At 32.6% G+C, this 25,972-nt stretch overlaps 1 protein-coding gene and 1 long non-coding RNA gene across 2 annotated transcripts in view; both read right to left on the bottom strand.

The window, feature by feature from the left end:
* The window catches only part of LOC127701867 (uncharacterized), a 159,237-nt gene extending 133,548 nt beyond the window's left edge, over nucleotides 1–25,689 (bottom strand). Inside the window, exons 1-7 of the mRNA XM_052205840.1 lie at nucleotides 24,056–25,689; nucleotides 23,644–23,685; nucleotides 21,720–21,767; nucleotides 20,558–20,622; nucleotides 10,531–10,564; nucleotides 4,785–4,973; nucleotides 4,178–4,267 (exon numbers count right to left, since the gene is read on the bottom strand). Of these exons, the coding sequence (XP_052061800.1) occupies nucleotides 4,178–4,267; nucleotides 4,785–4,973; nucleotides 10,531–10,564; nucleotides 20,558–20,622; nucleotides 21,720–21,767; nucleotides 23,644–23,685; nucleotides 24,056–24,140 (553 nt within the window). The 5' untranslated portion in view covers nucleotides 24,141–25,689. The remainder of the gene's footprint in view (nucleotides 1–4,177; nucleotides 4,268–4,784; nucleotides 4,974–10,530; nucleotides 10,565–20,557; nucleotides 20,623–21,719; nucleotides 21,768–23,643; nucleotides 23,686–24,055) is intronic.
* LOC127701127 (uncharacterized) lies at nucleotides 11,027–13,261 on the bottom strand. Its single transcript, XR_007981834.1, has 2 exons — nucleotides 12,329–13,261; nucleotides 11,027–11,805 (listed from the first exon to the last, which is right to left on the bottom strand). It is a non-coding gene; the product is annotated as an uncharacterized LOC127701127 (long non-coding RNA).
* Nucleotides 25,690–25,972: the final 283 nt, after the last annotated feature.

The following is a 25,972-nucleotide window of genomic DNA, read 5'->3' as shown; positions in this document are numbered from 1 at the left end:
GACAGACAGACGGACAACGGTATACCATAATACGTCCCGTTAACGGGCGTATAAAAACAGGCCAAAACACAATAAAATGCTCCGCAGGGCGCAGCTTGATACGACCGCAGAGGTCGAACCCTGAACAGTTAGGGCAAGTATGGACACAACATTCAAGCTTGATACAGCTTTGCAGTTGGAAAGTGATTAAATATTTGACACAGCATAGGTTTCTGACACAGAATGAATGTGGTCTAAGAACATAAAAATTTTAAATTGGACATTCACCTATTATGGTCCAATATCCAAAATCTAAATACATGGTTAGATTCAGCATATCAAAGAACCCCAAGAATTCAATTTTTGATGAAATCAAACAAAGTTTAATTTTGGACCCTTTTGACCTCAATGTGGACAAAGTTGATAACGGGGCCCAAAAATCAAAAATCTAAATACATAGTTAGATTCAGCATATCAAAGAACCCCATATATTCAATTTTTGTTGAAATCAAATAAAGTTTAATTTTGGACCCCGATTTGGACCAACTTGAAAACTGGGCCCATAATCACAAATCTAAATACATGTTTAGATTCAGCATATTAAAGAACCCTAAGAATTCAATTTTTGTTAAAATCAAACTAAGTTTAATTTTGGACCCTTTGGACCTTAATGTAGACCAATTTGAAAACGGAACCAAAAATTAAGAATCTAAATACACGGTTAGATTCGGCATATCAAAGAACCCCATTAATTCAATTTTTGATGAAATCAAACAAAGTTTAATTTTGGACCCTTTTGACCTCAATGTGGACAAAGTTGATAACGGGGCCCAAAAATCAAAAATCTAAATACATAGTTAGATTCAGCATATCAAAGAACCCCATATATTCAATTTTTGTTGAAATCAAATAAAGTTTAATTTTGGACCCCGATTTGGACCAACTTGAAAACTGGGCCCATAATCAAAAATATAAATACATGTTTAGATTCAGCATATTAAAGAACCCTAAGAATTCAATTTTTGTTAAAATCAAACTAAGTTTAATTTTGGACCCTTTGGACCTTAATGTAGACCAATTTGAAAACGGAACCAAAAATTAAGAATCTAAATACACGGTTAGATTCGGCATATCAAAGAACCCCATTAATTCAATTTTTGATGAAATCAAACAAAGTTTAATTTTGGACTCTTTGGACCTCAAAGTGGACCAATTTAAAAATGGGGCCCAAAATCCAAAAACTAAATACATGGTTAGATTCAGCATATTATAGGACCCCAAGAATTCAAGAATAAAACCCCATTGAAATTGGTCAAGAAATAAGCAATTTATATGAAGTATCTTCTTTTGCACAATACTGTGCAATTAAATATTTCTTGCTATTGCGCAATACTGTACAATTGACAATTTCTTGCTATTGCGCAATATTGTGCTATTGGATATTTCTTGCTATTGCGCAATACTGTGCAATTGAAGATTTCTTGCTATTGCGCAATACTGTGCAATTGAAGATTTCTTGCTATTGTGCAGTACTGTGCAATTGAAAATTTCTTGCTATTGCACAATATTTATTATATAATAATTTACACATCCTGTTTGGTGTGTATCTCCTACCATATCATTATTATTTGCTTTTAAATATAAATCAGAAATAACCAACTTAAAATGGAAAATTTTAAAAGAAAAAAAAAGAAAAAAAAGGAAAAAAAAAACAAACCCCCCACCCAAATTTTTTGAACCCCCTTATGATTCATCACCCCCATCATCAATCCCAGCCTTCCCTTTGTGGTATGGTACCTTGCAGTACAATTTCAGAGAGATCCATACACTTGAACACAAGTTATTGTCTGGAAACTAAAAAAATGCTTATTTTTGGCCCCTTTTTGGCCCCCAATTCCTAAACGTTTTGGCAATTACCCCCAAACTCAATTCCAGCTTTCCCTTTGTGATATGGAACCTTGTAGTACAATTTCAGAAAGATCCATACACTTACACACAAGTTATTGTCATGAAACTAGAAAAATGCTTGTTTTTTGCCCCTTTTTTGGCCCCTAATTCCTAAAATTTTGAGGCAATTACCCCCAAAATCAATTCCAGCATTCCTTTTGTGATATGGAACCTTGTGGTACAATGTCAGAGAGATCCATACACTAACACACAAGTTATGTCTGGAAGTTACAAAAATGCTTATTTTTGGCACCTTTTTGGCCCCTTATTCCTTTACTGTTGGTACCATAACCCCCAAAATCAATCCCAACCTTCCTTATGTGGTATTAAACCTTGTGGTAAAATTTCATAGAGATCCATTCACTTAAACTAAAGTTAGAGTGCGAAAACCAATGTGTCTTTGGACGACGCAGGACGACGACGACAACGACGACGCCAACGTCATACCAATATACGACCACAAAAATTTTTTGGCGGTCGTATAAAAACTAAACTATGACTACTGAACCATGAAAATGAGGTCAAGGTCAGATGACACCTCCCAGTTGGACATGTACACCTTACAATCATTACATACACCAAATATAGTAGAGCTATTGCTTAAAGTATCTCAGATATGGACTTGACCATGAAAACTTAACCTTGTTCACTGATCCATGAAATGTGGTCGAGGTCAAGGGAAAACAGCTGTCTGACAGGCATATAGTTATCCTATTACTCATAATAAGAGAGAAATTAACACTACAAAAAAATCATAACTTTTTTTCTAGTAATCACTGAACAATGAAAATGAGGTCAAGGACAATGGACATATGACAGATGAAAACTTCATATCATGAGGCATCTATAAACAAAATATGAAGCATCCAGGTCTTCTACCTTCTGAAATATTAAGCTTTTAAGAAGTTAGTCAACGCCGCTGCCGCCGGATCACTATCCCTATGTTGAGCTTTCTGCGACAAAAGTCGCAGGCTCGACAAAAATTGTCATTAGAGGGCATTAACTCTAATAACGAGTTGACTGAAAATTTCAACTAAGTTGACTTATTTGTAGATCCTGTTGTATGGATCATATTTGCTTTTTAGGTTTCTATATATCTGTTATAATTTTTAAGATATTAGGCAATAACGCAAAAAATTGTCATTAAAGGGCAATAACTCTATAAAGGATTTTTTTTTATGAAAATTTATTTGTAGATCTTGTCTTGCTGATCTTTTTCTCTCCATTTAAAGTTTCTGTCCATCTATTTTAATATTTCGAGATAATAGGCAAAATTTTTTTAAAATGATAAAATTGTCATTTAAAGCTAATAACTCCTATAAGTCGTCTGACAGTTTGGACCTAAATAGACAAAATGTAGAGCTCCTTATTCTAACATTTTTGCCTCTGTCAGATTTACCCTATTAATAGTGGTTTCAAAATAATAGGCAAACTTGCATTTTACTCCCTATGTTCTAATTTTAGCAATGTCGGCCATATTGGATAGAAGGTGGGGTCATCAGACATTTTTTAAAACTAGAGTTTGCTTAAATTTGGCCAAGTTGTTTCAGAGAAGAAGATTTTTGTAAAAGTTAACAGACTACGAGATGACAATGGAAGACAAGTTTTGACGAAAGCTCACCTGGCTCTGGGCATTTTTATTATTTTGAACATAAATTAGGCTGTTAATTTTCTTGTTCGAATTGTTTTACATTTGTCATTTCGGGGCTTTTTATAGCTGACTATGCGGTATGGGCTTTGCTCATTGTTGAAGGCAGTGACCTATAGTTGTTAATTTCTTTGTCATTTGGTCTCTTGTGGAGAGTTGTCTCATTGGCAATCATACCACATCTATTTTTAAGTTAACCCGTATGTGATTAAGTTGAAATCCTCAAATTCATACAAGGCTCATAAAAACCTGAAAAAAAACACAAAAAATACAAACTACAGATCTCAGAGCACTCGCAGTTACTGAAAGCTAGTTCAAAGCCATTAACAACTAATAAATAAATTATGAATTGGTGTTTTGTCAATGTAAATAGTGTGCAGGTCATAAATTTAGCTTCAAAATATTGTTTGTGCAAAATCTTCCCCTCAGCTGTCATAGCGGAGAAGGAGATTTCCGTCATTGAAGGTGTCAGAGGTTAGCAGGTATGCATCACCTTTTTTTGTCTAAAAGTCTAAGGATTTTTTTTTCAAATCATAGTGAATATTGAGAAGACTTTTTGCTAAACACACATTATTATCTTGAATTTTTAAAAGAATCATTTACCTCTACAGCTCTGTGTAAGTTGTTCAAAAACTTGTTTCGATCTAAAAGGAGGTAAGGATCTGTCTTCAACAAATCTAATTAGACATTCATCTGTAAAACAAATCCAAGAATTTAACAATGGAAAAACCATACAAAAAGGTCAATATTTATATACCTTTTGATCCATGATTATCTCTGTGGTTTTTTTTTTCAAAATTTAATATCTGTCTTATTGTATTTTTTTTTAACTACCAGTAGTTCAAATTAATAGAAAGAATAATAAGTAAAGAGTTTGAACAATGGACAAAATCTCATGACATTTAGGGAAAAGTAACAACATTTTTATTGTGGTTCTTTATCTGTGCAGTCATAAGCTGGAAGGCTTTCATTGATAAGAAACAGACAAAAATTCACATTTTACAGCAAAACAGTTAGCCTCTAATGTTGACATTAGCAATACTTTGTAATATCTAATATAGTTGCATATTACTTAAAAAGGCACATTCAGCAGTAGATTTGATGAGATGTATTTATCAGTTCAAAATCATCTGGCTTTTTCTGCACTATTAAAACAAGTTTAAATATCATGAATACAAAAAATAAATTCTACAAACACTTGAAAAATAACCTTTAAGATTTACTGTAACAATTAATCCTTGCCCATACACCACATTATATATAAATGGGACAACATCATCCTGTGATTTCAAATGGTTTCTGTTAAGGGTCTCTGATACTCTGTCCTCACATGTTTGGTTTATCTTAGGGATCTTGGTCTCAGGTCGGGGTGCTAAACTCTTGACTCCTTTATCTGTAACTGTGAATAGAAACAAAAAGTATAAATTTTTGTTATTCATTTAATTTCTATGATTATATGATTATAATACTTATTCATTCCTCATACAATATGTCAAGACAAGTTCCAGGAAGGAATATGCAAGAACAATGAAAACTCAGTTTTAAAGCATTGACTAGATAGATTTAGATTCCATAACAAGAGGTTACATACAGTCTATATGCATGACACAAACACAATCAGGACATAAGTCTGTCATGATTGTCTAAACCAGGTTTAATTACATTTATTCTCAAAGCAATTAAGGTCCAAAGCTCCTCAACAGCATAAGTGAAAATTAAAAAACAAAAATCAAAAATCAAATTTACCTCCATTTTGTCATCTGAGACAAAATATTACAATTTTAAAAGAAATTGTTTGAAAGGTTCTCAGTTTTCACATTAAAACAATATAAAGTGCCATTTTTCAATCAAACCAGAATCTTAACACTTAAAAAGCAAAAGTGAAAATTATTAATATTTAAATTTTACGGACACCATCACGAGTTTGTTGACCTTTATGGAATGTCCGTTTCACAGATGATAGCGGATATGTTCCTAATGTCGTAATAGAATCCCATCCCCTTTTCCCAATTGTGACCTACCAAATTCACTTATAGGGTCTTTGCATCGGAAATAAACATATCTATTCTAAAACCAGTTGTTGGCATGATACGGGTTATGTTCTTCTCATATATTTTATGATGGTATGAAACTAAACCCCTAACTGGAGGGATTGTGCTTGATTTTCATATGATGAAGACATAATCTTTCAATCAGTTTAATGAGGTCTGAAGCTGGCATGTCAGTAACTGCTAGTAGTCCTTTGTTAATTTATGTATCATTGTCATTTTGCTTAGTTTCTTTTGTTACCTATTCTGACATCAGACTCGGACTTCTTTTAAACTGAGTTTTACTGTGTGTATTGCTGTGTGTTTGTTTATTCTACATTGGCTAGAGGTATAGGGGGAGGGTTGAGATCTCACAAAACATGTTTAACCCCGTCACATTTTTGTGCCTGTCCCAAGTCAGGAGCCTCTGTCCTTTGTTAGTCTTGTGTGTTTTTTAATTTTAGTTCATTTATATGTTTTGGAGTTTAGTATGATGTCCATTTTCACTGACCTGGTACACATTTTTGTTTAGGGGCCAGCTGAAGCCCGCCTCAGGGTGCGGAAGTTTCTCACTGTGTTGAAGACCCATTGATGGCCATCGGCTGTTTTCTGCTCTATGGTCGGGTTGTTGTCTCTTTGACACATTCTCCATTTCCATTCTCAATTTTATTGTTACCGGGTCTGTACTGGCATGAGCAACACCACGGGTGGCACATGTGGAGCAGGATCTGCTTACCCTTACGCTGCACCTGAGATCACCCCCAGTTTTTGGTGGGGTTCGTGTTGCTCAGTCTTTAGTTTACTATGCTGTGTTTTGTGTACTATTGTTTGTCTGTTGGTCTTTTTCTTTTTAGGCCATTATGGCATTGTCAGTTTATTTGAGACTTATGAGTTTGAATGTACCTTTGGTATCTTTCGCCCCTCTTCTAAAATGTATTTGAATAGGATTTGTTGAACAGTTCTCATGGTTCTGGCATGATCAAATGGAAATGACAATGCACAGTTCTTCATTAGAAATCAATAAAAAGGAGCATTACTCCTGACTACTAGCATGAACAACATGAACATCATTTGACCTTCTTTTTGGATCCGAAACAAATTATTGAAATTTTAACAAAAATGATTGGTTGAACAGGTCTCAATTCATCACACAGAAAAGATATAGGCACCATTTTTAATCAATCAAGTACCATTATAACTCCTGAATGACCGAAGTTAAAATTTTTGATACTGAACAGGATTTTCATTTTCTCATCAGAAGCAACATATCAAAAGTGAAAATGGTCAACATCAAACTTGGCCTCCATTTTGCCACAAGAAACAACACACTAAAATTGAAAAAAAGATTGATTGAAATGTTCTCAAGTTATTGCACTGAAAGAGTTAGAGACAACTGACAGCCAGACATCAAAATCTGATTCCAGGAGGTTTGGTAAATCTAAACAATAATGTTTAAATGAACTCTCAAAACATATATATTGTTTTAGTAAGAGCTGGTGAAGTCTTGTTAAATGAAAGCTGAGCTATCAAGCATAATTCAATACACTATTGACACATTATAATAGTGTTATGCAAATTTGAAATTGAAATGGCAACACTTTTAACATGTGATCTATGCAAAATTTCTAAAATCAATGCACTATGACTGAGGGTATAGGGCCATATAATCTCCATGGAAATCAGATATGCTAGTGCTTATTCAACTGCTCGCCAAATTTTAGTAATAACATTGACTTACGTGATTTCCCTTAAACTGACCTAATCACATATTAACTAAGCACAAGTTTCAAAGTAAATGAACCAATTTACTTAGGAGGCAGGGTCATATATATAATCTCCATAAAAATGAGATGTGCAAAAGCTAATACAATTGAATATCAAATATCATTGACTTGCTTTTAGTGTTTCAACTTAAATTGACAAAATCATGACTTTAGCAAATAAGATACAACACTCCTAAATCTCTCCATCTTGACTTTGTTAAGGCATAAATAGGGAAGAGGGGCATCACCTTAAAATTGTTCTCTTCAGTTTGGTTTCTATTCATCCTTTAAAAGATTTTTCATATTTTTCTCATATTGTCATGTTTTAAATTTCCATATAGATTGTTAAATAGTATGACTGATTGATTGTTGCTTGCTTAACTTCTAGTGTCATGTTACATACTGCAAAAGTTTAATATCAATTGAACCTTAAGATCAATTTTCTAAGGATTTTATTGTTTTGCGACAGAATATATATTCTATATTTAGAAATATTGAATGTAGTTATCATTTCCAACCACAGTTCTTAGAGGATCATATATTTTTCCATAGATTTACTGTAAATTCAGATATTATTGCAAGGTTTTTATTATTGCGAATATTGGGTGAAAATCACAATAATAAGCACTTGCATTCTGATACCCGATACATATATTTGTATGCAGATTTTCCTGAAATACAATAATAAATCTCGCATGTTTGTTCTTTCTTAAAAAAATCGCAATAATATAAGCATGTAATAAAATCTAAATTTACAGTAACTACATATAATTAGAAATCAGGAGATGTGGAATGAGTACCAATGAGACAACTCTCCATCCAAGTCACAATGTGTAAAAGGTAAACAATTATAGGTCAAAGTACAGCCTTCAACACCGATCCTTGGCTCACACCGAACAGCAAGCTATAAAGGGCCCCAAAATCACTAGTGTAAAACAATTCAAACAGGAAAACCAACGGACTAATCTATATAAAAAACGAGAAACGAGAAACACTTAAGAACCACATCAACAATTGACAACCACTGAACAACAGGTTCCTGACTTAGGACAGGTGCAAACAAATGCAGTGGGTTTCAACGTTTTAACAGGCACCAACCTTCACCCTAACCTGAAATAGTAGTGTAACATTACAACATAGAAAGACACACTATAAAATATCAATTGAAATGGCTTAACTCAATCAAAAAGACATATTAACAAAAACAAGTAAACATACACTGAATGAATAAATTTGATCTATGACACAATATAAATACAATTTCAAACAAGCATTCTGAGAGTATTGCATGGCAATACATAGTCATCTACTGGTTAAAAATTCATTCTTCTGGAACAAAATGCTAACTTGATTTATAACTTGTCATGGTGTAAACCATATAACAAATATCAAGTCAATATCTTCAAGCATGACAAAAAATAGTGTGGAAAACTGATTATTTAAGTGAATTTTCTAAGTCCAAGGACCATAACTCTGGACAAAATCATCAGACTGGAACAAAATTCCAACTTGATCTGTAACTTAATTGTCATGATAATACTATATACCTATTATCAAATCAGACTGGAACAAAATTCGAACTTGATGTGTAACTTGTCATGATAAAACTATATACCAATTATCAAATCAATATCTTCAAGCATGACGAAAAATAGTGTGGAAAACTGATTATTTGAGTGAATCTTTTAAGTCCAAGGACCATAACTCTGCACAAAATCATCAGACCGGAACAAAATTCGAACTTGATCTGTAACTTGTCATGATAAAACAATACACTAAATATCAAATCAATATCTTCAAGCATGAAGAAAATAAAAAGCTTCACCGAGTGCAGCCTGATACAACCGCAGAGATCAAACCCTGAACAGTTGGGGCAAATTTGGATATAATATTCAAGCTTGATACTGTCTGAATTTTGATTGTGATCAAATTTTTGACATAATATAGGTTTCTGACATAAAATAAATGTGGTAAAAGATCATACAAATCTATTGCGCAATACTGTGCAATTGAAGATTACTTCTTGAAACTTTTACAAAATTTGAAAAAATTGGAACCCCCCGCGACTTTTGGAATCCCTCCTTAGAACAATTACCCCAAGACTCGATCCAAATCTTTCCTTTATAGTATGGAACCTTGTAGTACAATTTCAGAGAGATCCATACACATCTAACACAAGTTATTGTTTGGAAACTAGAATAATGCATGTTTTTGGCCCTTTTTTGGCCCCAAATTCCTACATGTTTGAGGCAATTACCCCCAAACTAAATCCCAGCCTTCCCTTTGTGATATGGAACCTTATGGTACAATATCAGAGAGATCCATACACTTACACACAAGTTATGGTCCAGAAACTACAAAAATTGTTGTTTTTGGCCCCTTTTAGGCCCTTAATTCCTAAACTGTTTGCCCCATAACCCCTAATATGAATCCCATTATTATAAACCTTCTACTTGTGGTATTAAACATTGTTGTACAATTTCAGAGCAATCGAAATACTTATACACAAGTTATTATGAAAGTGAAATTATGAGTCCTGAAACTAGAAAAATGTTTGTTTTGGGCCCCTTTTGTGCCCCTAATTCCTAAACAGTTGGGACCATCATCCCTAAAATCAATTCCAACTTTCCTTTTGTGGTATTGAACCTTCTTAAAAAATTTCATACAGATCCATTAATTTAAACTAAAGTTATTGTCCGGAAACCAATGTGTCTTCGGACGACGATGCAGACAACGCAGATGACGTAGATGAAGCAGACGATGACATCATACCATTATACGATCCCAAAAATAAAAAGTGTGGATAACTGATTTGCCGGACTGATGGATGGACAGACAGACAGACAGATAGACGTAGTGCAAACCTAAAGTCCCCTTCAACTTCGTCGGTAGGTAACTAATAAAAAGGGGGGATGTAAAACAATGTCAAAAAGACAACTATAACCTTGGACAAAATGGCATTAAATAAAATAAAGTACACAGGTAAATTTAAATATAATAATTTTGTTGTTAGTATGCAAATATTTTTTACAAAATAAATAAATTTGTTGTTCATAGTACGAGAACAGAAGTGAAAATTTATCGTCATAATAAATACTTATCAAAGGTGGTACATAGTGAGACGAGATATAACACAAAATAAGTAAACATTGAATAACAAAAATACCTGTTTTTGGCACAATAGGAGTCTTCTCAGTGTCCTAAAATTACAAGAATGTCCTAGATAGAGTATTATTTTACATTATCTTCAATTTTTTGTCTGGAATGTCTAAAATTTAATTAAAAAACACATTTGTTCCTAATTTCCTTTTGTTTGAAATTGTGCTTTTCTTGTTTGCTTTTGGTATAATTCATATATGAGAGAACATTTTGTATATAGTTTCTAAAACTGTTCGTAAATACCGTTCTCACGGGCGTAGAAAAAATCGCAATCAAAGAAAATTTCGGACCAACCATACAAATATTTCGGACCTAATTTCTATTTCAAATAAAATGCTTCGCTGGGCGCAGCTTGATACGACCGCAGAGGTCGAACCCTGATCAGTTGGGGCAAGTATGGACACAACATTCAAGCTTGATACAGCTCTGAATTTGGATTGTGATTAAATATTTGACACAGCATATGTTTCTGACACAGAAAGAATGTGGTCTAAGAACTTCAATTTATTTAATTTACCTATTATGGTCCAATGTCCAAAATCAAAATACATGGTTAGATTCAGCATATCAAAGAACCCCATATATTCAATTTTTGTTGAAATCAAACAAAGTTTAATTTTGGACCCCAACTTGGACAAACTTGAAAACTGGTCCCATAATCAAAAATCTAAACACATGTTTAGATTCAGCATATCAAAGTACCCCAAGAATTCAATTTTTGTTAAAATCAAACTAAGTTTAATTTTGGACCCTTTGGACCTTAATGTAGACCAATTTAAAAAACGGGACCCAAAATTAAAAATCTAAAAACACGGTTAGATTTGGCATATCAAAGAACCCCAATAATTCAATTTTTGATGAAATCAAACAAAGTTTAATTTTGGACCCTTTTGACCTCAATATGAACCAATTTGATAGCAGGCCCACAAAATAAAAAATCTAAATACATGGTAAGATCCAGCATATCAAAGAACCCCATATATTCAATTTTTGATGAAATCAAACAAAGTTTAATTTGGACCCCAATTTGGACCAACTTGAAAACTGGGCCAAAAATCTAAAATCTAAATACATGTTTAGATTCAGCATATCAAAGAACCCCATATATTCAATTTTTGTTGAAATCAAACAAAGTTTAATTTTGGACCCCAACTTGGACCAACTTGAAAACTGGTCCCATAATCAAAAATCTAAACACATGTTTAGATTCAGCATATCAAAGAACCCCAAAAATTCAATTTTTGTTAAAATCAAACTAAGTTTAATTTTGGACCCTTTCGACCTTAATGTAGACCAATTTAAAAAACGGGACCCAAAATTAAAAATCTAAATACACGGTTAGATTTGGCATATCAAAGAACCCCAATAATTAAATTTTTGATGAAATCAAACAAAGTTTAATTTTGGACCCTTTTGACCTCAATGTGAACCAATTTCATAGCGGGCCCACAAATAAAAAATCTAAATACATGGTAAGATTCAGCATATCAAAGAACCCCATATATTCAATTTTTGTTGAAATCAAACAAAGTTTAATTTTGGACCCCAATTTGGACCAACTTGAAAACTGGGCCAAAAATCTAAAATCTAAATACATGTTTAGATTCAGCATATCAAAGAACCCCATATATTCAATTTTTGTTGAAATCAAACAAAGTTTAATTTTGGACCCCAACTTGGACCAACTTGAAAACTGGGCCCATAATCAAAAATCTAAACACATGTTTAGATTCAGCATATCAAAGAACCCCAAGAATTCAATTTTTGTTAAAATCAAACTAAGTTTAATTTTGGACCCTTTGGACCTTAATGTAGACCAATTTAAAAACGGGACCCAAAATTAAAAATCTAAATACACGGTTAGATTTGGCATATCAAAGAACCCCAATAATTCAATTTTTGATGAAATCAAACAAAGTTTAATTTTGGACCCTTTTGACCTCAATATGAACCAATTTGATAGCGGGTCCACAAATAAAAAATCTAAATACATGGTTAGATTCAGCATATCAAAGAACCCCAAGAATTCAATTTTTGATGAAATCAAACAAAGTTTAATTTTGGACCCTTTTGACCTCAATGTGGACAAAGTTGATAACGGGGCCCAAAAATCAAAAATCTAAATACATGGTTAGATTCAGCATATCAAATAACCCCATATATTCAATTTTTGTTGAAATCAAACAAAGTTTAATTTTGGACCCCGATTTGGACCAACTTGAAAACTGGGCCCATAATCAAAAATCTAAATACATGTTTAGATTCAGCATATCAAAGTACCCTAAAAATTCAATTTTTGTTAAAATCAAACTAAGTTTAATTTTGGACCCTTTTGACCTTAATGTAGACCAATTTGAAAACGGAACCAAAAGTTAAGAATCTAAATACACGGTTAGATTCGGCATATCAAAGAACTCCAATAATTCAATTTTTGATGAAATCAAACAAAGTTAAATTTTGGACCCTTTGGACCTCAATGTGGACCAATTTAAAAACGGGGCCCAAAATCCAAAAACTTAATACACGGTTAGATTCAGCATATTAAAGAACCCCAAGAATTCAAGAATAAAACCCCATAGAAATTGATCAAGAAATAAGCAATTTATACGAAGTATCTTCTTTTGCACAATACTGTGCAATTGAATATTTCTTGCTATTGTGCAATACTGTACAATTGACAATTTCTTGATATTGCGCAATATTGTGCTATTGGATATTTCTTGCTATTGCGCAAAACTGTGCAAATGAAGATTTTTTGCTATTGCGCAATACTGTGCAATTGAAGATTTCTTGCAATTGTGCAATACTGTGCAATTGAAAATTTCTTGCTATTGCACAATACTTATTATATAATAATTTACACATCCTGTTTGGTGTGTATCTCCTACCATATCATTATTATTTGCTTTTAAATATTAATCAGAAATAACCAACTTAAAATGCAAAATTTTAAAAGAAAAAAAAAAAGAAAAAAAGAAAAAAAAAGAAAAAAAAAATCCCCCCCAAATTTTTTGAACCCCCTTATGATTCATCACCCCCAAACTCAATCCCAGCCTTCCCTTTGTGGTATGGTACCTTGCAGTACAATTTCAGAGAGATCCATACACTTGAACACAAGTTATTGTCTGGAAACTAGAAAAATGCTTATTTTTGGCCCCTTTTTGGCCCCCAATTCCTAAATGTTTCGGGCAATTACCCCCAAACTCAATTCCAGCTTTCCCTTTGTGATATGGAACCTTGTAGTACAATTTCAGAAATATCCAAACACTTACACACAAGTTATTGTCATGAAACTAGAAAAATGCTTGTTTTTTGCCCCTTTTTTGGCCCCTAATTCCTAAAATTTTGAGGCAATTACCCCCAAAATCAATTACAGCCTTCCCTTTGTGATATGGAACCTTGTGGTACAATGTCAGAGAGATCCATACACTTACACACAAGTTATTGTCTGGAAGTTACAAAAATGCTTATTTTTGGCCCCTTTTTGGCCCCTAATTCCTTAACTGTTGGTACCATAACCCCCAAAATCAATCCCCATCTTCCTGTCGTGGTATTGAACCTTATGGTAAAATTTCATGGAGATCCATTCACTTAAACTAAAGTTAGAGTGTGAAAACCAATGTGTCTTCGGACGACGCCGGACGACGCCAGACGACGACGACGACGACGACGCCAACGTCATACCAATATACGACCAAAAAATTTTCAATTTTTGCGGTCGTTTAAAAACAACGGCAGACATAATTTATTAACCAAGCTCTGTTCTTTACCTATAAATAAATTAAATAAAATTTTAGATTGCAACACAATTTCATATTGCAGTCCTAAGTATGAAATAGTTCAAATTATAATGGCATAATTTGTTATTCTAAACTGTTTCCCAAAATTGATCGCCCTGAAAATCATAAAAAACATTTTATTAAAATAAAGTATGTCAATAAAGGTTTTGATTTTGTAAATATTGCCGGTATTTTTAACGACCATTCTGTTAAAGAACAAATTCCTGGATATTTTTATAATACTGAACTCCCTCTTATTTGTTATATTTACAAGAAATCTACCCGAAAATTTGTGTTTAATTATAGCCAAGTCTGTAAAGATGTAAATATCAGTGAAAATACACCTACGTCATGTAATTGTAGTAATTCCGAATACACTTATGGCCCCATTTCCCATGTTATAACAGGAGACCTTAACATCGTTCGCGACCAAGAGTTAAAATCATTCCTCAGTAAAGGACCTAAATATCGTCCCCCATCAATTATTAATTGGAATGAGTGTCGTAATATCATACACGACTCACTTCGTGCTTACTGTTTGAAATGGATAAAACGGGAAAAAGCTGACAAATAATCTTTGGACTCTTTTTTTAATTCAGTAATGAAGATAGTTGATATACCTATACAACATTTTAAAGAACATTTTACTTTTAACAACAACCATAAAAATCCTATTTCTCGTATCAAACATAAACTGAAAGAACTTATCATCGTATAAGGACATCATTCGTAAATATAAATCAACATGCAGACATCTTATACGTTCAGGTATTTCACATCCAATCTTTTATGGTAATATTCTTTACAAAGCACAAAAATGTCAGTATTCACCTCAAAAGCTAACAAAACCTTTAAACAGACTTATTAAGAAGGGATATAGTTACGATACTGTTGTCAGGTCATTAAAGATTGCATATTTTGGCTTTAATATTGATTCACTTATAGGGTCTTTGCATCGGAATTAAACATATTTATTCTAAAACCAGTTGTTGGCATGACACGGGTTATGTTCTTCTCATATATTTTATGATGGTATAATACTAAACCCCTAACAGGAGGGATTGTGCCTGATATTCATATGATGAAGACATAATCTTTCAATCAGTTTAATTGAGGTCTGGAGCTGGCATGTCAGTAGTTGCTAGTAGTCTGTTGATATTTATGTATTATTGTCATTTTGTTTATTTTCTTTTGTTTCCTATTCTGACATCGGACTCGGACTTCTCTTGAACTGAGTTTTACTGTGCGTACTGTTGTGCGTTTGTTTTTTCTACATTGGCTAGAGGTATAGGGGAGGGTTGAGATCTCAAAAAACATGTTTAACCCCTCCGCATTTTTGCGCCTGTCCCAAGTCAGGAGCCTCTGGCCTTTGTTAGTCTTGTATCATTTTTAATTTTAGTTTCTTTTTGAGTTTAGTATGACGTCCATTTTCACTGAACTAGTATACCTATTTGTTTAGAGGCCAGCTGAAGGACACCTCCGGGTGCGGGAGTTTCTCGCTGCATTGAAGACCCATTGGTGCCCTTCAGCTGTTGTCTGTCTATGGTCGGGTTGTTGTCTCTTTGACACATTCCCCATTTCCATTCTCAATTTTATGTACAAATTGTCTTACAACAGTTCTTACTTTTCACAAAGTTTAATTTTATGTGCATGCATGGGTCATGAAGAAAGTGTTGACGGTTTGCATGGGTGGGATTATAGGATAATAATTCAATTTTGGATGTAACACGTCTTCTGATTGGCTGAAAGAATTTGTCTATCAGCTCTAAGACATAATTTTGTCATGTGACCATGACAACATTAACCCTTTTTTTCATGATTTCAGTTGGAAAGCAAGTCCTTAGAAACGTCCGTTGTCGTCAAGCTCTATCAGCAACAGTAGCAGGGGGAATTAATTAGGTGGCGCTACAGTCGTCGGTGACGTCAAAAAGTCCGCCAAATCAATCAGCTAAAAAATCGACGTTTAAACTATTTTTTTTAACTTCTCATGCTTTTATTATAATTGATTTTTAAAGTTTGTAGGTTTTGTGAGCAATATAGTTTCAATACCACATAGATACATTGTCCAAAATAACTTTTATTTGCTATTTCTTTATCCTGTCCGTTCTAAAAACTATCAGCCATCTTTTTTGTTCGCCAAAAACATTGAATTTAAATAACTTGACGTTTCGCGTATCCAAATACCGAAAAGAACGATAAAAATCTTAAATGAAACCGGGTAACCTATTTCAAGTTTCTACACAATTATGAAGCCATCATTTTTTACTGTAATACATCAATTTTAGTGACCACCAGTCATGTTAATTTGTAGCTGGTTTTGGCTGCGTTTCTTGTTTAAAACAGTGAATGTTCAACTTCTTTTCATTGTACCTGTTTCCAAAGTACTCTAAAATACTGATTTTATTAGAGATATGAATGAAATTGTGATTAAAAATTGTTGTTTTTCACAATTCCATACAATACTTCCATTTCAAAGTTACTAAAACCCTTCTTGATCCCCTACACAAATTGACAGTGACATTGTTTTCTTTTTTCAACACACGTCATATAACGTTAACAAAATATGTGTCAGAGTCATGTGCATAGTGAACATTTACACATTGGAAAAGTGAAACAAAGGTCATTTTTATTGCGTTTGAAACTGTACGTCTTAGAAAATTTCATTCATACTGGATACAAATCTGACAAATTAATGATGGCCTATGGATGGACAAGTTTTTATCATGACAGTGGTATTTTAGTGAGTAATAATATGCTCCACAGGGCGCAGCTTGATATGACCACAGAGGTCGAACCCTGAACAGTTGGGGCAAGTATGGACACATTATATTCAAGCTTGATACAGCTCTGAATTTGGATTGTGATTAAATATTTGACACAGCATAGGTTTCTGACACAGAATGAATGTGGTCTAAGAACTTAAAAATTTTAAATTGGACATTCACCTATTATGGTCCAATATCCAAAATCTAAATACATGGTTAGATTCAGCATATCAAAGAACCCCAAGAATTCAATTTTTGATGAAATCAAACAAAGTTTAATTTTGGACCCTTTTGACCTCAATGTGGACAAAGTTGATAATGGGGCCCAAAAATCAAAAATCTAAATACATGGTTAGATTCAGCATATCAAAGAACCCCATATATTCAATTTTTGTTGAAATCAAACAAAGTTTAATTTTGGACCCCGATTTGGACCAACTTGAAAACTGGGCCCATAATCAAAAATCTAAAGACATGTTTAGATTCAGCATATCAAAGAACCCTAAGAATTCAATTTTTGTTAAAATCAAACTAAGTTTAATTTTGGACCCTTTGGACCTTAATGTAGACCCAATTTGAAACGGAACCAAAAATTAAGAGTCTAAATACACGGTTAGATTTGGCATATATCAAAGAACCCCAATAATTCAATTTTTGATGAAATCAAACAAAGTTTAATTTTGGACCCTTTGGACCTCAATGTGGACCAATTTAAAAACGGGGCCCAAAATCCAAAAACTTAATACACGGTTAGAATCAGCATATTAAAGAACCCCAAGAATTCAAGAATAAAACTCCATTGAAATTGGTCAAGAAATAAGCAATTTATACGAAGTATCTTCTTTTGCACAATACTGTGCAATTGAATATTTCTTGCTATTGCGCAATACTGTACAATTGACAATTTCTTGATATTGCGCAATATTGTGCTATTGGATATTTCTTGCTATTGCACAATACTGTGCAATTGAAGATTTCTTGCTATTGCGCAATACTGTGCAATTGAAGATTTCTTGCTATTGTGCAATACTGTGCAATTGAAAATTTCTTGCTATTGCACAATACTTATTATATAATAATTTACACATCCTGGTTGGTGTGTATCTCCTACCATATCATTATTATTTGCTTTTAAATATAAAACAGAAATAACCAACTTAAAATGGAAAATTTTAAAAGAAAAAAAAAGGAAAAAAAGAAAAAAAAGGAAAAAAAAAAAAAAATCCCCCCCCCAAATTTTTGAACCCCCTTATGATTCATCACCCCCAAACTCACTCCCAGCCTTCCCTTTGTGGTATGGTACCTTGCAGTACAATTTCAGAGAGATCCATACACTTGAACACAAGTTATTGTCTGGAAACTAGAAAAATGCTTATTTTTGGCTTATTTTTGGCCCCTTTTTGGCCCCTTATTCCTAAACGTTTTGGGCAATTACCCCCAAACTCAATTCCAGCTGTCCCTTTGTGATATGGAACCTTGTAGTACAATTTCAGAAAGATCCATACTTTTACACACAAGTTATTATCATGAAACTAGAAAAATGCTTGTTTTTTGCCCCTTTTTTGGTCCCTAATTCCTAATATTTTGAGGCAATTACCCCCAAAATCAATCCCAGCATTCCCTGTGTGATATGAAACCTTGTGGTACAATTTCAGAGAGATCCATACACTTGAACACAAGTTATTGTCTGGAAACTAGAAAAATGCTTATTTTTGGCCCCTTATTCCTAAACGTTTTGGGCAATTACCCCCAAACTCAATTCCAGCTTTCCCTTTGTGATATGGAACCTTGTAGTACAATTTCAGAAAGATCCATACACTTACACACAAGTTATTGTCATGAAACAAGAAAAATGCTTGTTTTTTTGCCCCTTTTTTTGCCCCTAATTCCTAAAATTTTGAGGCAATTACCCCCAAAATCAATCCCAGCATTCCCTGTGTGATATGGAACCTTGTGATACAATGTCAGAGAGATCCATACACTAACACACAAGTTATGTCTGGAAGTTACAAAAATGCTTATTTTTGGCCCCTTTTTGGCCCATAATTCCTTAACTGTTGGTACCATAATCCCCAAACTCAATCCCAACCTTCCTTTTGTGGTATTGAACCTTATGGTAAAATTGCATAGAGATCCATTCACTTAGACTAAAGTTAGAGTGCGAAAACCAATGTGTCTTCGGACGACGCCGGACGACGATGACGACGCCAACGTCATACCAATATACGACTGCAAAAATTTTTTGCCGTCGTATAAAAATGAGGTTTGTCTCATCCGTAGTTATATTGAATTTTCACGGTCACGTGACTCTATTGTTGCTGATAGACTTGGGGTCAAACCGTGACCTGCTTTCCAACTGATTTACTCCTTAAAAATGGAATAGAATTAAATGATAAGGAATGACTAAAATTTTTTTGTCTATTCGAAATAACCTCAAAAATGTGGTGCACACTTCTAAATAACCCGCTACACAGGTTATTTGTGCACCACATTTTCTATGTTATTTAAGGAATGACTAATATTTTTTCTGTCTATGAAGAAATAACATCAAAAATGTGGTGCACACTGAATAACCCGCATAGCGGGTTATTTTAAAGTGTGCACCACATTTTTTATGTTATTTCGAATAGACAGAAAAAACATTACAGTCATTCCTTATAATTTAATTCTAAATTCCATTTTAAACCGGAGTAAATCATGAAAAAACGTTGACGACGTCACGGTCACATGGCTAAATTATGTCTATGAGCTGATAAACAAAACACCGTCAGCCAATCAGAAGACGCGTTACATCCAAAATTAAATTATTTCTTCATAGACAGAAAAAATATTATAGTCATTCCTTAAATATTTAAGGTTCAAGATTTAAATGTATCATTCTTTATAAGAAACTTTTTTTTTCATGCCAGTACCTTAGTTGTGTATAAAGTTGCTGTTTTATTTTTTGTCTATGTGATTAGTAGAAGTTTGTACTACTATAATGTTTTAAAAGTTTTGTCGCAAGAAAAGATAAGTTAATGGAAACAATCAATCCTAATTCTGTGTTGTCTTGTTTTGTCCAATTTGAGCTTGAATTTTACTAATAGTTTTTGGACTGTAAAGCTACATATATTTTTCTTTGATCAAAATAGGTCATAGAATGAAATTAAGTAATGCAGAAGTCATTATAGCAAGCTTGGTTTTGTTACAGTTGTACCACTTTAATTCAGTAAATATGTAGAATATTTTGGCATTTTTTGGAATATTATCAACTTAAGTTGCTTTCTTATTTCACCTGGTCTGGCTCCTTTTGGAGTTAATGCAATTCTCTCAATTTGTGTTACCTTAATGATTTGTCTTCTTAATGAATTATGAGATTTGGACATGTTGACTATATATATAGTTTAGAAAGAGTAAGGTACTTTCCATAAACTTCTGTGAGGGAAGCATAAAACAGTAATCAGTTGAAAAATGTACAGTCAAATCAAATATAAAGATAATAAGTTCTTACCTGATTATCAAAATCTGACCGAAGATTTATAACTGTCTTAATATTCGCGTCAGACCTAGCTCCAGCTAAAAAAGTAGTTACTTTTCATATTAACAGATTTCAAAACATTTTATTACAAATAACTGCATGTACCTGGTCGTTTGGTAGTATCTATTTTTTTTAAAAACCAAAATACATGTGCAATACTAGAGAGAAAATTATGAGCAAGTATAGTGTTTTAATAAAAAATGTTAATACTCATTTAAAGTACATGTACATAGTTATGACAAACTGTTACTTTCTGTAAGAATGTTCATTGATAATTAAAATTCTTAATTTTGGCATCTAGTTAAAATGAATTATTCCAAGAGCCAGGTAGTCAGTTCAGCTGTTGTTTATAATATGTTAGGCCTGTCAATCAAAAGTATATTTATTTGAGCAGAATGAATTGTTGTCTGTATCCTCAAATCATCCTGAAAAAGGGAACTTAATTATAACAATTGAGAATTGGATATTGTTTGATATCAACTCGAGTTCTTTAATTTCAATAAAATAATACACAAGCCATCGGCAAGTTTATTATAACTATTAAAAACAAATAACAAGAGTTGATATCAAGCGATACCCTATTCTCAAGAGTTGTTAATCTATTTCTCTTATGGGCAACACTCTCATTGTGTTAAATCAAAAATTTTGGGAATCGTTGATCTAGTCTTTTGCTTATGCCATTATGACGTCATATGTCCTGTTCTGGCGTCAAACTTTCACAACAGACATTTAAAAACTTTTTGGACACTTCAGAATGTAAGAAAATGTGACAAAAAGAAGATTTTCAGGTGAAAAGTGAAGTGTTTTGTATATCATTAAAGAAGCCACAATATGTCAGTTGCCATGGACGAAATGTACATTGTCTTAAACTTTGAAAGTCATCACTATATCATGTTTATATAACAAAAAGCTAATGGAAATGTCGTAATATCATCTCATGATGCTGGATAAGCCAACCAAATTACCGCAGTTTTCGTATCACTTTTTTGGTTTTACTCCATGCAGAGTGATACTATAAATAGCTCAGTAAAAAATTCAATAAAAAATTCAGTTTGTAAACTAGAAACTGTATTTACTGTTAAAACTATGAACTAAAGTTGCTGCTTGTCAGCAGATTATTCCATTAATGTATTACCTGTATCAGCTTCAGCCCATATCTTTGAATTCCTTAAGTACCGGTAATCTATAAAAGTAAAAAAATATTTCTCATGTTATCTTTTTGATGACAAAATTACATACATAGCACCTGTATATATATAAATCATATAAATTTAAAAATCCTATTTCATTTAATAAACTTTGATAAATTCAGATGCCTACATTGTAGCTCATACATCATACAATGTTTTAATCTTTGGATATATCATTATCCATATGATGATGTGCAATTTTCAGGATATCCATAATGATTTTAAATCTTTTTCTCTCTCATTTTCCAATTAGTTAAATGTAATCATTTTTTTATACTCGTTTTGAAAAGTGTGGTATTTTGTATATAATTGAAGAAATCACATAATTTTGTTGCCATGGATGAAATGTTCATCGTCTTACCTTTTGAAAATCATCATTGACGTAACAAAAGCCGATGGAAATGTCATAAGATTGTCTCATGATGCTGGATAATCCAATCAAATTATCACAGTTTCATATCACTTTTTCGTTTCACATTCCGTGCATTGTGATACGATAAATAGCTCTTCATGCAAGAAATAGATAACAGGCCACGACTATAAGAGAAAGCATCTAAACTTGAACAGATTGAACTATTATCTGTGACACTGATATTTGATGATAGTCAGCATAGTTGAGATGATCACCTCTATCCTTTAACAAGCATGAGAAGCAAAATTTTCAACTTAACCATTTGGAATCCTTGATTTAGAAGTTTTCCTGTTTGAAACTCCATCAAGATAATCCTAATTGAAAACTTAACATCCTGCAGTACCGATTTTTAACTGAGTGAATTATTCGTTATATTATCATGTGTGTAGGTAAAACTAGGATGCTACTACAAATGAATGTCAAGTTTCAACTGGGAAATTGAAGTCCTCTCTTTTGTAAATTAAGAAATAATTCATGGGGGCTTGAATATATCGTGATTTTACCACGGGTTGGCCCTTTATGACAAATATTTTACCCTGAGCGATAGCGAGGGGTAAAATATCGGCATAAAGGGACAACCCGTGGTAAAATCACGATATATTCAAGCCCCCATGAACTATTTCGATTCTAATAGGACAAATACGGCAATTGTTTTGGATCAAAGCGCTCTAGATGAAGGCTTTATTTGCTGTTCCCATAAATAAACGCACTATTAAATTGACGTAAAAGAACTGAATAAATGACATGCTTAAACTATTTACAATAACATATTTAGATAGGTTTGGATGAATCTAAATGATAATTGTACTTATATGTCATATATGTATACAAAAAATGGCTTATATAACACATTTTAGCATCGTTTGTTTACGTTTCCTTGTTGTGATGATTTTCGGTTTCACAACCGTGTATTTTCCCGTAAAATGCTTATATTCTTACGTCATCATTCTATGACGTCGGGTAGCTCATTCATAAAAAAGCATATGACGCGGGAGTACGATCGGAACAGCCCAAACAATATATTCATATTTTACCACGGGTGTGTACTCAAAGCGTTTGAAGAACGTCATGTTAGAATGAGCATTAACTTACAGACATGACAGACTAGAACATTTCATAATAAAGGGACCTGAACCTGACACTGTCATGAAATATAAGTTCCTCATAATATAAGTTCCAAATGAAAGAAATATTATGGAATATTATTTCCACTGGAACAAATATTACAGTATTTGTTCTAATGGAATAAAGGTTATACCATATATGTCAACAGTAACAGATATTATGGCATTGTTTATGACAAAGTTTCCTGGGGAACTTCTGTTAGGCGGAACAAATATACATTGACAACTTAAGTAAAGTACAAAAGTCAGTTTGTAAACTAGAAACTGTATTTACTGTTAAAACTATGAACTAAAGTTGCTGCTTGTCAGCAGATTATTCCATTAATGTATTACCTGTATCAGCTTCAGCCCATATCTTTGAATTCCTTAAGTGATCTACAAAAGTAAAAAAATAATTCTCATCAATGTTATCTTTTTGATGACAAAATTACATACATTAAGCACCTGTATATAAATAAAACATATAAATCTAAAAATCCTATTTCGTTTAATAAACTTTGATAAATTCAGATGCCTACATTGTAGCTCAAAATATCTCATACATCATACAATGTTTTAATCTTTGGATATATCATTATCCATATGATGATGTGCAATTTTTTGGATATATATATTTATATATCTTTTTTTCAAATAAGTTAAATGTAAACATTTTTTTAAGGACTTCACATTATCAAAAGAATAATAACTATTTTTACACAGAATATATGTACCAGGTACCTACAAAAAGAAGTTTTACACTTACCTATATGCTGGTCTTGTTTAGAAGTTCCTTCCTGCTGTAGTTTATACAATTGTGAATCACAGGGGTTGGTTGGACTTGCTGGCATATTGTCACATATATATCAATCCTGAAAGTTTATTTTGAATTTTTTATTACAAATTATATTTTTATTAATCATCACGATCAGGATAACATCAATATCAAACTATATATTTCATAAAATGATCTTGATATATTTTCAAACCTGAAAAAACAATTACAATAATGGACATTAAGGTACATGCAATATAGCTGTGGAACTGTGTCTCATAGGTCCTTATGATATTTTTTGACAATTTGAGGGTCTATGATACGCAAATTGTCAAAAAAATATCATAAGGACCTATGAGCTACAGTTCCGAAGCTACATGTAATAAAGCCCCCACTTCTTGAGTGATGGTATAATAATAATATATTTTTGGGGGGTTCTTTTAAACTTTTTCATAAATATCCTAAATAAATGCAGACATGAGATCACTTGCCATGCAATTTTTAAAATAATTTCACAGATTGAATCCACTTGCAGAAACTCATTTTAAGGTTTACAGTTTAACCCCATAATTGCAAAAAACAGACAGTGGCATTAAATCAGCAGGTCAACAAAAGGCTGTCAGAGTGAGCAAACCGGATTTTCCTGCAGAGGTCGAACCCTGAACAGTTGAGCAAGTATGGACACAACATTTAAGCTTAAAACAGCTCTGAATTTGGATGGTGATTGAATAGTTGACACAGCATAGGTTTGTGACACAAAATGAATGTGGTCAAAGAACTGAAAAATTTGAAATCGGACATTTACATATTATGGTCCAATCTCCAAAATCTAATAACATTGTTATAATCAGCATATCAAAGAACCCCAATAATTCAATTTTTGATGAAATCAAACAAAAATTTAATTTAGGACCCTTTGGACCTCAATGGGGTATTATCCAATTAATAATAATAATAAATAAAGGTTTAGATTCAGCATTTCAAAGAACCGGGCCTATATATATTCAATTTATGTTGAAATCAAACACAGTATAATTTTGGACCCCGATTTGGACCAACTTGAAAACTGGGCCCAAAATCAGAAATCTAAATATATGTTTATTAATAGACAAACTAAGCTAAGTTTTTATAGGAGTTTGCTTCATCAAAAAAAATATATATATAGGACTCAGAAAATAAGTTTATACAGAATAACAAATAAACCAACCACAAAATTCTCCAAACAATTTACAAAAGAAAAGAAGAAAAAAAATCCAACATGTCATTTATCATTAATACAAAATCTATTTAAAATTGATAAAACTTATCTGTAATTATATTCAAAATGTCTAATAATGAACAGTAAATTTCAAACTTTATTTATACTGTCCTACAGATATTATCATCAACACTTAGGAAACAGAAAATTTTCAAATAAATCTGTCACTCCAATTATAATTGTGAGATAAGATATTTACCAGATGCATTGTTATCTATAAACAGGTGAAAATTATTTAAAAACACTTAGTGTAATCAAACTTTATATATATAATTAATAGTTCCCAATATTTTTTCTTTCATTTGCCACAAACTAATATAGATCTGCAACTTATCTATCAATGTCAATAATTTTATCTACACAATGTAATGTAGATTATTATCTAATGAAAATGATATTTGCAAATCACAATTTCTGTTCAAAGGGAAATAACTCAAATTCATATAATAAAAATAAATTTTGCTACATGTATTGAAAGAACCAAAAATCCAACGAGAACAGCTAAAATCGTGAAAATTGAACTTGAACTTCATTTAGTCAAGGTAACAACATATCTAAATTTGAGAAGATTTCGTCAAAGCGTTTTCATGTTAATGAACGGACACTGTGTGTCAGCCGCCCGCCCAACCAAATCAATAACCAATTTTTCC

The sequence above is a fragment of the Mytilus californianus genome, unplaced genomic scaffold (genome assembly GCF_021869535.1).
Source record: "Mytilus californianus isolate M0D057914Y unplaced genomic scaffold, xbMytCali1.0.p SCAF_5, whole genome shotgun sequence".
Lineage (NCBI taxonomy): Eukaryota > Metazoa > Mollusca > Bivalvia > Mytilida > Mytilidae > Mytilus > Mytilus californianus.
The sequence above is the reverse complement of the archived record's forward strand: the minus strand, read 5'-3'. Positions and strand labels throughout refer to the sequence as shown.